This window comes from Panthera pardus, unplaced genomic scaffold (assembly GCF_024362965.1).
Source record: "Panthera pardus isolate Hobbes unplaced genomic scaffold, ASM2436296v1 HiC_scaffold_8, whole genome shotgun sequence".
In the NCBI taxonomy this organism is placed as follows: domain Eukaryota; kingdom Metazoa; phylum Chordata; class Mammalia; order Carnivora; family Felidae; genus Panthera; species Panthera pardus.
The window spans coordinates 119,011,652-119,025,732 of record NW_026527013.1 but is presented as its reverse complement, the minus strand read 5'-3'; the positions used below and the strand labels follow the sequence as shown (position 1 = coordinate 119,025,732).

The 14,081-nt window shown below is 37.7% G+C and overlaps 1 protein-coding gene across 2 annotated transcripts in view; it reads right to left on the bottom strand.

Moving 5' to 3' along the window:
• Positions 1–14,081, bottom strand: part of TAX1BP1 (Tax1 binding protein 1) — an 89,413-nt gene that overhangs the window by 8,833 nt on the left and 66,499 nt on the right. The window contains exons 15-16 of one of the 2 annotated variants that reach the window (XM_019443678.2): positions 3,441–3,624; positions 2,716–2,864 (exon numbers count right to left, since the gene is read on the bottom strand). In XM_019443678.2, coding sequence (XP_019299223.2) covers positions 2,716–2,864; positions 3,441–3,624 — 333 coding nt within the window. The remainder of the gene's footprint in view (positions 1–2,715; positions 2,865–3,440; positions 3,625–14,081) is intronic. The other variant, XM_019443679.2, reaches the window with a different exon arrangement.

Below are 14,081 nucleotides of genomic sequence, written 5' to 3'. Positions count from 1 at the left end.
ACATTAGATTAGTTACATTAGTGCTACATTCCTTTCAGTGACACCTTATCTTTGAGAAGAAGGTGGGTTTTTGGCAGTTGATGAAACAAAGCATGTGCTTTGTGAAAATCAATGTGAATGAGGAAATGAAGGTGGCTTGTCCAATCTGACTGAGGTTTAAGCAGTTGTACAGTGGTCAACAACCACATATATCCCATTAATAACTGTGCTTATTTATTTTTTTAAAGACAGGCTTTATTATTTTTTTTTAATGTTTACTTATTTTTGAGAGAGAGAGAGAGAGAGACGGAGAGAGAGAGAGAACGAGCAGGAGAGTGGAAGAGAGAGAACGAGCAGGAAAGTGGAAGAGAGAGAAAGGGGGAAATACAGAATCGGAAGCAGGATCCAGGCTCTGAGCTGTCAGCACAGAGCCTGACGCAGGGCTCAAACCCACGAACCGTGAGATCATGACCTGAGCCGAAGTCGGTCTCTCAACCAACTGCACCACCCAGGTGCCCCTAACTGTGCTTATTTAAAAGTGAAATAAAAATATGCATTTTTCGGGGAGACTGGGTGGTTCAGTCAGTTAAGCATCTGACTCCTGATTTTAGTTCAGGTCATGATCTCACACTTGTGAGACAGAGCCCTGCATCAGGCTCCATGCTCATAGAAGGACTCTCTCTCTCCCCCACCCTCTCAAAAGAAATAAATAAGCTTAAAAATTATGAGTTTTTCTTTCAATTCAGAATACGTTATTTTTTTCAAATAGTTACTACATTCATTAGGAAATTGTTCAGTATTTCTTTTCGCCTATATGGTGTCATGCCATGAACCTCTGGTTTAGTCTATTTGATAGGTGATTAGGACCACAGCTCTTATAGCCAAACTGATGAGGTTCAAATCCTCATCTGACTGTACCCTTAACCAGCTGTGTGATGAAGCAAGCCTGTTATTCTTTCGGTTTCCTCCATTATAAAAGAAAAGATCATAATAGTTCCTACCTCACAGGACTGCTATGAAGAATAAATGAGTTGATATATTTAAACAGCCAAGCACCATTATAATTATGATGCTATAGTTATTGCTACTACAATTATTAGGGAAAAGGGAGTCACAAAAGGCTTTTGATCTTATAGCTGACCAGTTTCTGGTACAGAAGGGAGGAGGAGATATGGCAAGTTTATGACTGAGGTAGGCTGGAGAACAAGCAAACTCAACCCTGACTCCAGGGTCCTGTGGTTGTTAATTACTCCCCGGGCAGGGAACCACAGAAAAGGAATAGGTCAACTCAAATCTGCTTTCTATATTCTAAAAATTATTCATTAAAATACTTTACTTGCAAGTGATTGTTGTAATGACAAGATTTTCTGAAAAGTCTAAATGTACATAAAAATTAGTTTCTGTCTAAAGTGAAAAATCTTCTGATTGCAAAATACAATTACCCAAGGTGTTGCCTATTAAGAGTCCTTCCATCTCATTACCAAATCTAAGCATGTCAGCAAATGAGCACAAGACTCTAACACTGCTTCTCATGGGTTTGCAGGAGGGCAAAGCACACAGATCAGAAAGAACATTCTCCTAATTAAACTGAAGCAGATGACTATGGAAGAGAAGGGCTTGTCACATGTAACATCTGTGCCAAGAATGATCAGATTAAATATGCAAAATGTGAAGTAAAGGTGTGAAAAAGCAGTAAGATTATACTCTAGACCTTAAATAGGCTACAAAAGTTCTGACAGTTTTCCTAATTATTCCCAGTAATGGACATAGAAGGCCAAAAGGCAGGCGGGAGAAATACATTTTTCTCCATTATGGGTGTTGAGCACTAGGGCTAAAATCATGCCTGTCTGAACACTGATCAGTTTCTGCAAAGGTTAATAGCAATTAAATGCAGCAAACTAGATTAAATGAGAAACAGGTCATGATACTGCTGTACTTGCAAAGAGCACAATAAAGCATTTCTTTTAAATTCATCTTAATGCACAGGAAATCCAAAAAGAGCTGCTATGAGGAAAAGAATTTATTATTAAATAGTCAAGAAATCTCTTCAATGAAGTAAAAGTAAAAATGACATGCTACACAAACTAATTCAATAATCAGTATTGGGTTGCTGAAAAATTAAATACTGATGATGTCTAAAAGAATTATTTCTCAGAAGGAGAAAATTGTGATATAATTATATATATATATATATATATATATTTTAAATGTATACTTAAAATATTTTAAATATTTTAATATATATAAAATACTTTAAATATTTTATATATATAAAGATTGCTCTTTTTCTAGCTATATATAGTCCATCTTAAAATTTAAAATGGGGCATAAATGTTAAAATTAAAGGACACATCACATGTGTGATAATGAAAGTTAACTAGACTTGTTGTAGTGATCATTTAGCAATATATATAAATATGGAATCATGTTGTATACTTGAACTAATGTTATATGTTAATTATATCTCAAAAACATTTTTTAAAGATTAAACTGATAGCTATGATATTCTGAGGCCATTCTCTGAACTTAATCTTTTACTTTAGTATAAATCCTAAAGTGTAAGTCTGACGCATATTGACGGTTGATTTTTCAAATTTAAATAAAAGCAGATTTTTCCAAAAATTAAGTAAGCAATCACATGCATACACAAGCACACACACTCCCTTCTTCCACAAACCTCTCTACAGGAAACAAAAAATAAAAGGGACAGGCTCAGAAAATGGAAATTCAATTTACTTTACTATCCTCAGGGTCTTCTAAACCATCCGGCCGACTAAGGTTTCGAGCAGGCTGGCTGCAGACAACATTATCTTCCACTCCCCAAGAAGGTACTCTTACAGGTGGCCTCTGGATTTCATCGGGGTAAAAAGCACCATCTGCTCCATCTGAAATAAAATTTTGGAAGAGTAGAATGAAACTTGGTACTAAAATGAGAATCTTTGTGTATAGCTATGATGAACAGGATATAAGAACCATTTTAGGGCATCACAAAAATGATGTCTTTTAACCCAAGTGATTTTTTAAAATAAGAACTACATGTAATAAGCAAAAAGACTACTCATTCACACTGCAGCACTCCTAGATGAACCCTAGTTAAACATTAAAACTACTGGTTATAAGATAATGTTTCTGGGGTGCCTGGGTGGCTCAGATCATGATCTTGCGGTTCCTGAGTTCGAGCCCCACGTTGGACTCTGTGCTGACAGCTCAGAGCCTAGAGCCTGCTTCATACTCTGTGTCTCCTTCTCTGTCCCTCCCCTGCTGGTGCTCTGTCTCAAAAATCAATAAACTTTAAAAGAATCTCGGTCTAGAGATAGCTTTAAAATGAATAAACAGATAGATAAATGAATAAATAAGATTTCTATTACAGCTAACTGTACTAATAGTTCTCTAATCTCAGGAAGATACAAACCAAAAAACTTCATATTCAGTTAACCCAAAGCCAAAAATATTTCAATAACCTCTGGTTTCCTGTGTTGCATAAGGATTACCATATTGCAGAACTGGCTGTACATTTGGCACTGCAGCAACATGACCATTTTGCTCTGAGCATGTACTGAGACGCTGTGAGATCTTCCGAGGACTCTGAGAATTCGGACCTTCTGTTTTCCTTTCTGCTTGATTTTCTAGACTCATTTTAAGTTCCTAAAATTAACAAAACCAAAGGTGAATAAGCAATGAAATATTTTAGGGGCAGCATTAAACATTTGGTCAAAATAAAATAAAATTATTTCCCCATCATGTTCAAAGAATACAGGTGGCTCTCAACTACGCATAATTGTCCCTTCCAACATCAGAAGGCAGAATAAAAAAGCCGAATGCATTTTCAAATTTGTGCCACGATGATACTCTTTTTATTGAGCTAAGAGGAAACTGGGCAGCTCTTACAAGTTAGCTGTCAATAAAAGTCAGAAAACAAAAAACAAACCAGGCTGCTTCTCTAGTAAACTCTATCAAACATTTAAGAAACTTATTTTTAAAAAATACCAAACCCATATAAATTCTTTCAAAAAACACTTCTGAACTTACTTTATAAGGCCAGCACTATTCTAATACCAAAGCCAAACAATGACATTAAGGAAAACTGCAGACCCCATCCCTCATAAATACTGATGCAAAAATCTTCATTAAAATATCAAACATGGGGTGCCTGGGTGGCTCAGTTGATTAAACATCTGACTCTTGATTTCAGCTTAGGTCATTATCTCATAGTCATGAGATCGAGCCCCACGTCAGGCTCGAGATTAAGATTCTCTTTCTCTCCCCCTCTGTCCCTCCCCTGCTCATGTGCGTGCACAACTTTCTCAAAACAAACAAACAAAAAAATCAAATATGGTATTTAAAAATAACATGACCAAGTGGGTTTTATCACAAGAAAACAAAGTTCGCTTAACATCCAAAAATCAATGTAAATCACTATGTTCACAGACTAATGGAAAAAAAAAAAAAAACCCGTATGATCATTTCAATAGATGTAAAAAAACCATTTTACAAAACTCAACAGTCTCACATATATATATTTTAAATCTCAGCAAACCAGAAATAAAGAGGAACTTCCTTAATATGAAAAAAGACATTTCAAATAGCCAGACTGAACAACAAAGTGCCTACAGTGAACCTTAATGGTGAAAAACTAAATAATTCCACCTGCTCTTACCACTTCTACTCCACATCATACTAGAGATACTAAACAGTGGATTCAGGCAAGATTAAGATTAAAGCAGACTGGAATGGAAGAAGTAAAATCATCTTTATTCATAGGAGATATGATTACATATGTAGAAAATCCTAAGGAATCTACTAAAACTAGGAGAATGAGTGGATTTAGCAAGATTGCAGTATACAAGGTCAATACATAAAATGAACTGTATTTCTATATATAAGCAACACACAGTTGAAAAATGAAGTTTTTAAAGATACCATTTATAGTAGCATCAATAGATAATATCAAAATATTCCGATATAAATTAATAAAAAAATGTGCAAGGCCTATACACTAAAAACCACAAACTTACTGAGAGATACTAAAGAAAGCCTCAACAGAAAGAAATATACCACATTCATGGACTGGAAAACAGCATTTTTATGCTATTAACTCCTCCCAAATTGATCTATACATTCAATACAATCCCAACAAAATCCCAGCAGGCTTTTGTATAAATTGACAAGCTGATTCGAAAATAAAGACTGAAATACAAAGGTGCTAAAATAGCCCATTTAAAAAAAAACAAAAAAACAAAGACTTGTGCCTGATTTCAAGATTTATGATATAAGAAGCTATAAAATCAGGAGACACAATGTTGGCATATGACTAAACATACAGATTAGGGGCTGGCAAATTTTTCCCATAAAGGGCCTGATAGACATTTTCAGCTTTGTAAGAAACAGTCTGTCACAACTACTCAAATATGCCTTTACCGTTGCAGCTAGAGGTAATACCTAAGTGAATGGGCATGGCCATATGCTAATAAAACTTTATTTATAAAATAGGCCATGGGCCATATTTGGCTTGTTAGTCTGCTGACCCCTGATATAAATCAATAAAGGACAGAGCCCCCCAAATACCCATATTCATAGTCCGTTCAATTTCAACAAAGATGCAGAAGTAATTCAATGAAGGACAGGGATGGGCTTTTTTAAGCATAAGCTTACAAGAACTGGAATGGACAAATTCTGATTATATACCATACCATACAAAACAATTAACTTTAAATAGATCATAAATCTAAACATAAGAGCTAATGCTATAAATCTAGTAGAAGAAAATAAAAGAAAATTCTTTGTAACCTTGAATGAGGCAAAAATGTGTTAGGACACAAATAGCATGAATCATTAAGAAAAATACTGCTAAATTAAACTATTTTCAAAATTAGAAGATTTAGCTCTTCAAAGATATATATTTTTCTTAAATGCTTAGTTGGGGGGGGGGGTAGGGAGGGGCAGATGGGGGCAGGGCAAGGTACCCAAGATCTGAAGTGGGCTCTGCTAACAGCAGAGATCCTGATGCAAGGCTCCAACTCACAGACCATGAGATCATGACTTGAGCCAAAGTCTGACACCTAACTGACTGAGCCACTGAGAAGCCCCTCAAGTATAGTATTTTTAAAAGTGAAAAAGAAAGCTACATATTGGGAGAAAATATTTCCAAAATATATGACAAAGGAATTGTACGTACAATACATAAAGAACTCTTAAAACTAAATACAACCAATAAAGATAACTCAATAGAAAAAATAGATAAAAGATATGAACACTTTACAAAAGAATCAAGAGACGCCTGGGTGACTCAGTTGGTTAAGCGTCTGGCTCTGGCCCAGGCCATGATCTCATGGTTTGAGAGTTCAAGTCCTGCATTGGGCTCTTTGCTATCAGCACAGAGCCCATGTTGATCCTCTGTCCCCCACCCCCAACCCTCTTCTCTCTGCCCCTTCCCCGCTCATGCTCTTGCTCAAAAAAAAAAAAAAAAAAAAGTATATATGAATAGCCTATAAGCACATGAAAAGATACCCATCACCACTAATCATCAGGGAAATTAAAACTTAAACCATAATGAGTTAATACTACATACCCACCAGAAAAGACTACAATTAAAATCTGATAATACCAAGTACTAAGAGCCTACAGAGCAACTGAAATGCTCACACACTGCCAGTGGGAATGCAAAATGGTACAGCCACTCTGAAAAACAATTTGGGTGTTTCTTAAAAAAATTTTTTTTAATGTTTGTTTATTCTGGGGAGACAGGGAGACAGACAGAGGGCAAGAGGGGAGGGACAGAGGGCAAGAGGGGAGGGGTGGAGAGAGAGGGAGACACAGAATCCGAAGCAGGCTCCAGGCTCAGAGCTATCAGCACAGAGCCTGACACGGGCCTGAGCTCATGAAGCACGGGATCATGACTTGGGCCGAAGTCAGACATTCAATTGACTGAGCCACCCAGGCGCCCCACAGTTTGGCTGTTTCTTAAAAACAAATCCATCATACAAGAGAGCAATTCATTTGTAGGCATCTACCCAAGAAAAATGAAAACACATGCCCACAGAGAGATGAGAATGTTCACAGCACCATTATTCACAGCAAAACATTAGAAATAATCCATATGTCCATCAGCTGGTAAAAGGATTAATGTCTAACTAGTGAATGGATAAATTCTGCATGATTGCATTTACATGAAATGCTAGAAAAGGTAAAACTATACAGTAGCAGAAGACAGATCAGTGACAGTCTGGGACTGGGGATAACTGAAGGAGCTGACTAAAAATGAGCATGAAGGAAGTCTGTACAATGGAAACATTCTATAGTTTGAATACAGTGGTAATTACAAGACTAAATATATTTACCAAAATTCATCAAGTTACACTTAAAATAGGTGGGTTTCATTAAACTGTACATCAATAGAGTCATTTAAAAAATCAACCAGAAATTTTAACATAGAATATAAGAGTGGAAAAGTTTATCTGTAAAGCAAAACTCAGCTGGTTTTGCTAAATGTCACCTATGAGAAAACAGATAAGACTCTTAAAACAAAGTAAGTCACTACCATAGAAAGAAAAACTGGTAAACATGAAAAATTCAAGTCAATTTAGGAGATACAGCAGAGAAGAGATGAGAAGAGATACAGCAATTACAAGTTGTCCTAAGCCTGTGAAAAGAGCATAGGGGTGCCTGGGTGGCTCAGTCGACTGAGCATCCGACTTCGGCTCAGGTCATGATCTCGCAGTTCATGAGTTCAAGCCCCGTGTCAGGCTCGGTGCTGATAGCTCAGAGCCTGCAGCCTGCTTTGGATTCTGTGTCTACTCCTCTCTGCTCTTCCCATGCTCAGCTCATGCTCTGTCTCTCAATAATAAATAAATGTTAAAAACAAATTTTTTTTAAAGTATAGAAGATACATGAAATAATAAGCATATTGCAGGATTGGTTAAGTGAACGATGTGGCTAGAGCACAGGTTGCATGTTAAGAGCAAGAAATATGTAGCTAAAAAGTCAAGTGAAGGCCAGATGTGCCAAATCTTTGTCATACAGTTTATTACAATGGGTCTAACTGTTCTTGAACAGTAATAACATGGTAAAATGGTCCTTACTAAGGTTATTCTAGCAAAGCTATTCTAGGCATACTTGAAATTAGAAATAAATAAGCAGAAATTAGAAACAAATAATATGGCAGACTGGAGTCAGACTTCTCCAGCACTAATAACCCTGAAGAATCTATCTTTTCCAGCCCTAGGAGGACTACTGAGAAATGAGTGTTTAGAACACAACAGGACCTCAACAGAGGTTCCCTCATCTCCTGCCATGAATCAAAAAAACCCCAGACGCGCTGCCACCGTAATTCAGTATTGTGAAAGTGCAATGTGAGTAGAGAAAAAGTGAGAGTAAATTAAAAAAAAAATTTTTTTTTAAATTTTTTGAGAGAGAGCGAGAACGCACCTATGCATTCGTGTGAAGGCGAGCACACCAAGCTGTGAAGAGCAGAGAGCTGGGGTGGGGGGAGAGGGAGAGAGGGGGGTGGAGGGGGGAGACGTGGGGGAGAAGGAGGGAGGGATTGAGATTCAAGGCTGTGAGCTGTCAGTGCAGAACCTGACGCGGGGCTCTAACTCACAAACAATGAAAGCACGACCATGGCTGAAACAGAGAGTCAGATGCTTAACCGACTGAGCCGCCCAGGCACCCCCAAAAAATATTTCCAAAAGGATTCAAGAAATGAGGAAAAGGACAGGAAAGAGTAAAAGGTTTAGACAGGGTCAACTGCTACAAAAGTTTAAGCAAATTATATGGAGTCAAGGGTTTCAACAAGAGATTTATGCATTCATTGGTATAGTCAAGCAACTTCAGAGATTCCAACACAATAAAGAGTTCACTCTTAAGTTAATACCCCTCTCCTCTACCATCAGATATGTAATAAATCCCCTGCAAATAGGATGCAGGGTAAGAAAAGGTCCAGTAACAAGCAGCTTTGATTCCTCATGAGGGAAACTGGAGGTGGGGTGAAGAGAACACAGTGACATGAACAAGACAGTTATAGGTAGGCTGTTTGGTAAATTGGAAGACTGAACTCTTGACTTAGAGAAGATTCTTAAATTTGCATTTACAACACCCCCCAAAGGGTCCACGTTTAGAATTCAGGAGATAAATCAATTTAGATGGGGAAAATAAATGTGTTTACTTTTCACTAACTTCTAACTGAAATTTAGCATTTTCTTCGATTATGAAGGCCAAAAAACCACAGAAGCGAACGGTTCCAATACCTTTGTCACCTACAGAATCAAAGATATATTCACTTCATATTACAGTCACTGCAGCCATCTCAAAACAGCCTTTATATTTCACTACTTTGAAATTAGTAATTACTAGACATGCTAAATCTTAACATTTTGAAATAAGCACATATACTACCTGTCACATAGATCATAAACTGAAAATTTTGATAACTTTCTTAGAATTTGATTCCTTTGTGATTCTGTATATTTTGCTTTAATCACTTAAAACTATTTCTGAAAACAGACTTCACCAGACTATATCAAAAGGCCCTTAGAGCAAAAATGGTCAAGGGGCACCTGGGTGGCTCAGTTGGTTAAGTGTCTTTCGGTTTCAGCTCAGGTCACGCTGTCACGGTTTGGGAGTTTGAGACCCATGTCGGGCTCTGTGTTGACAGTGCAGAGCCCGTTTGGAATTCTCTCTCTCTCCCTCTCCCTCAAAAATAAAGAAGTACAAAAAAAAAAAAAAAAGAAAAATGGCCAAAAACTCAGAACTCCTCCAAGACCTCCTCTACCTTCAAAGACATGCATGACAGGATACAGCTATGTCACCTGGGCAAAACTGTTAATGACTGACTTAGAATCCTCCTAAAATAAAAGCCTCCACAATGTAACGAATAGATTTTGTTAGGAATCCTTTTATAGTTCTAAGGCACAAAAGTGTGGTTAGCTGGTTTGCCTCTGCTAGAATGCCTACATCTTTTTTTCTTCTTCAAGGCCCCAAAATGGCTCACAGTAGCCTTGGTTTTACAAATTACCCAACGAATTAAGGAGGTCTCTGGTACTCCCAACTGTTAAACAGGAGGAGTAATATATTTCCCTTATATGCCACATGTTGACCCAATCAAAGAGGAGGAAAGACATTAAATGTTCGGAATTACAACTCTGAACAAGCTGTTCAAGGTATTATATAATTCTCATAACCTCCTTTTATCACTCCTAGATAGCCGCTAAGTTTTAGCTAAAAAGGGAAACATGGTAGTCTACGACTTTCCTAGGACCAGTTGTGTGGGGTCATGATTATTTAATCGTGCTATTATTATAACATTTCATTACAGCTATCTCCCGTTAATTTTAAGTATATATGCTACTCTTCCACTGTCATGTAGGAAGCAAACCGTCTGGAAACACAAAATGATTCAGAAAAAATAAATAGTCAGGTATCTGATGTTAACAACTATTCTGAAATGGTTTTTAATTTAAAAAATTTTTATTTGTATTTCCCACAATCTTTCTTTTAAATCATTATTTGCCATTTTGCTTTTGCTTATTATTTTCTTTACTCTCCCCCTTTATGTTTCTACTAAGGCGTTTATGCAGAATATTTGAAATAGTATGAAAATATGAAAATGATAATTCTATTAAATAGTTTTTGAATGACATGAAAATAAGATATTTTAAGCTATTAAGTTCCTAAATGAAGTTAAACTGGTAGGGATTTATTTATTTATTTATGTGTTTATTTATTTATAGTAGACTCCACACCCAATGTGGGGCTTGAACTCACGACCCTGAGATCAAGAGTCACATGCTCTAGCGATTGAGCCAGTCAGGCATCCCTAAATTGGTAGGGTTTTTAATCTTAAGAGAGCTATTACTTCATACTGTTAGTTCTTTTATTCACACACATGTTCAATAAATATTTAGGGAGTATTATGTGGTAGGCACTAGGGATTCTGGAATAACCAAAACAGACAAAAATTCCCGCTCATATGGAGTTTATACTCTAGGGCAAAGAAGAACTACAATACACAAAATATGTAAAATAAATAGTTAGATGGTGGTAAGTACTTTTCATTTATCCACTCAACAATCACTTGGTTCATTCTAGTGGATCTAGGTTTTAGTGATACACAAAAGGGACTTAGTCCTAACCTTGTACCCTACTAGGGTAGGGGTTCTGATGGTTCTGAGATAACACTGGGGAGATAAACATTAAATAAGCTGTTAAAATAGGAAACAGAAATTCTTATAAATACAGACTTTTTAAGTAACATAAAACTACAGTGTCACCAGCAAGAAAATCAGGAGTAACTCAGGGAGACCAGAAGCAGAAAACAAACTGTCCTTTTTTTTTTTTTTTTAACGTTTTTATTTATTTTTGAGACAGGGAGAGACAGAGCACGAACAGGGAAGGGTCAGAGGGAGGGAGACACAGAATCTGAAACCGGCTCCAGGCTCTGAGCTGTCAGCCCAGAGCCCGACGCGGGGCTCGAACTCACGGACCGCGAGATCATGACCTGAGCCGAAGCCAGCCGCTTAACCGACTGAGCCACCCAGGCGCCCCCAAACTGTCCTACTTCTATTGCACCCTGACAGGGCAGGGTACTTACTGACAATAAAATTCTGATTCCAGTACATTTCTTTCACCAAATGTTTTTATAAGCAAAAGCTATAAATTATGTTTGCCCCATTAATTTATTAATTCAACTAATACTTAACTTCAAGTATCAGGCACTGTACTAGGAGCTACAAATGGTGAATAAAATGGACATTTCCTATCTTCGTGTATCTTACAATTAAGCAGAGGCAGAAATTAACATTAATTACAAATTATGTTAGATGCTACGAAATAAAAGTAACAGGTCCCAGGTGTGAATTCAATAAAGGTATGTACTTCAGAGTGGGAGGTCAAAGAAGGCCTCACTCAGGAAGAGTCAGTTAATCTGGGACTTGAAGGATGAATCAAGAAAAGAATATTTAAATATTTAGAGGGAAGTAATATGAATTCTGGAATATAGTTGAAAAAAAATCACTGGGGAAGAAGGAAGGTAATTATGGTTGCATAGATAAGACAGCCATAAAATAACAATTACTGATGTTGGGTGAGGAGTACAACAGTTCATTCTATTATTCTCTCTATTCTCATATAAACTTTTTTTTTTTTTTTGTATTTATTTTTGAGAGAGTGAGAAAGTGCAAGTGGGGGAGGGAGGGAGAGAGAGAGAATGAATGAGAATCCCAAGCAGGCTCCATACTGTCAGTGTGGAGCTCAATGCAGGGCTCGAACCCATGAACCATGAGATCATGACCTGAGCCGAAACTGGATGCTTAATCGACTGAGCCACCCAGGCACCCCTAAACTCTTTTTTTAAAAAGTTTACTTATTTATCCTGAGAGAGAAAGTGTGAGTGGGGGAGGAACAGAGAGAGAGAGGAAAGAGCCAGGACGCCAAGCAGGCTCCACACTCTCAGCACGAAGCCCAATGCAGGGCTTGAACTCGCAAACCAAACCATGAGACCATGAGACCATGACTGGAGCTGAAGCTGGATGCTTAACTGACTGAGCCACCCAAGGGCCCCTCTTAGGTTTAAACTTAAAAAAAAAAAAAAAAGTCTAACAAAATAATAAGGAATTGTAGGCAAGAATATTCCTGACAAAGGACATGAATGCGGGCCCTGAGAAAACAAGGCAATTGGTGAATTGTACAGACTGAGTGACTAGAACAGTTCTCAAAGTGTGGTGCCCAGAGCAGCAGCACCAGGAACTTAGAAACACAAATCTCAAGCCCCACTACAGACCTAGTGAATTAGAAACTTTGGGAATGGAACCCAGGAATCTAGGGTCTAACAGGCACTACGGGGGATTCTGACGCAAGCTCAAGTTTGAGAACTACTGAGAGAGACTCTGCAATGGAGGATAGTGAAACAGGACACTGTGGCTTAAGATGGGAACAGAGAGAGAAATGGAGGCCAGTCATACAAAATATCACATGTTAAGGTTTAATCTTAAGTGCACAACAGGCCCATTAAGGAGCTTTAAGCAAGGAAGTGATCAGCTTTACATTTTTAAAGGTTACCCTGTGTTTTGAGTAACCTTTCACCTGAGTCAAGAGTACAGGAGAAGAGTGACCGCATGGAAGATGGCAGCAGAGGAAGTGTGTCTGCCCTTGGACTAATAACCACCAAGGAACTGAATCCTGACATCACCTGAGTGGGCTTGGAAACAAATCTACGTCCATGAGATGACTGAGCCCTCTGACAACCTAACTGCAGGCTTGTGAGAGGTCTAAAGCCAGAAGACGCAGTTAAGTCACACCCGAACTCCTCACTCACAGAAGCTGTGAAATAACAAATGCTTTGAGCCATTAAGTTTGGGGAAAATTTGTTAGTGCAGTATATTACAGTTACAATGCTATTTTATGTGATTTCAGCCATTTATATCATAATAAAACATACAAGCAGTTATAATCATTCAGGACTATATCCTATATAAAACTTCAAACACATTTTATTTATTTATTTAATTTTTTTTTTAACGTTTATTCATTTTTGAGAGACAGAGAGAGACGGCATGAGCGGGGAAGGGGCAGAGAGAGGGAGATACAGAATCTGAAACAGGCTCCAGGCTCTGAGCTCTCAGCACAGAGCCCGATGCGGGGTTCGAACTTACGGACTGTTGAGATCACGACCTGAGCTGAAGTCGGATGCTTAACCGACTGAGCCACCCAGGTGCCCCTCAAACACATTTTAATGTGGAAATATTAATTGTCAGGTAGGTAATATAACCATTTTATAAATTCTAAACAATTTTATGTATGTATCATATATAAATATTTCATATAAAAATGTCTTTTTATACTTGTAAAATATATAAAGTATCTTGACTGCTTCTCTCTAGCATTAGCAAATATCTCTAAGCACAATACACACTTAGAGCTGGGTTTCTTATTCACAATACTGAAAGTAAATCCGTATCTCAAAGTTGTCTGAAGCATTTGTAATATATATACATCTCTTCCCAACTTCTTGTCAGCTCTGATTACAGCATCACTGATTTTTTATCTTACAGAAAGAGTGAGCAGGGGGAGGAGTAGAGGGAGAGGTGGGGGAGGGAGAGAGGGGGAGGGAG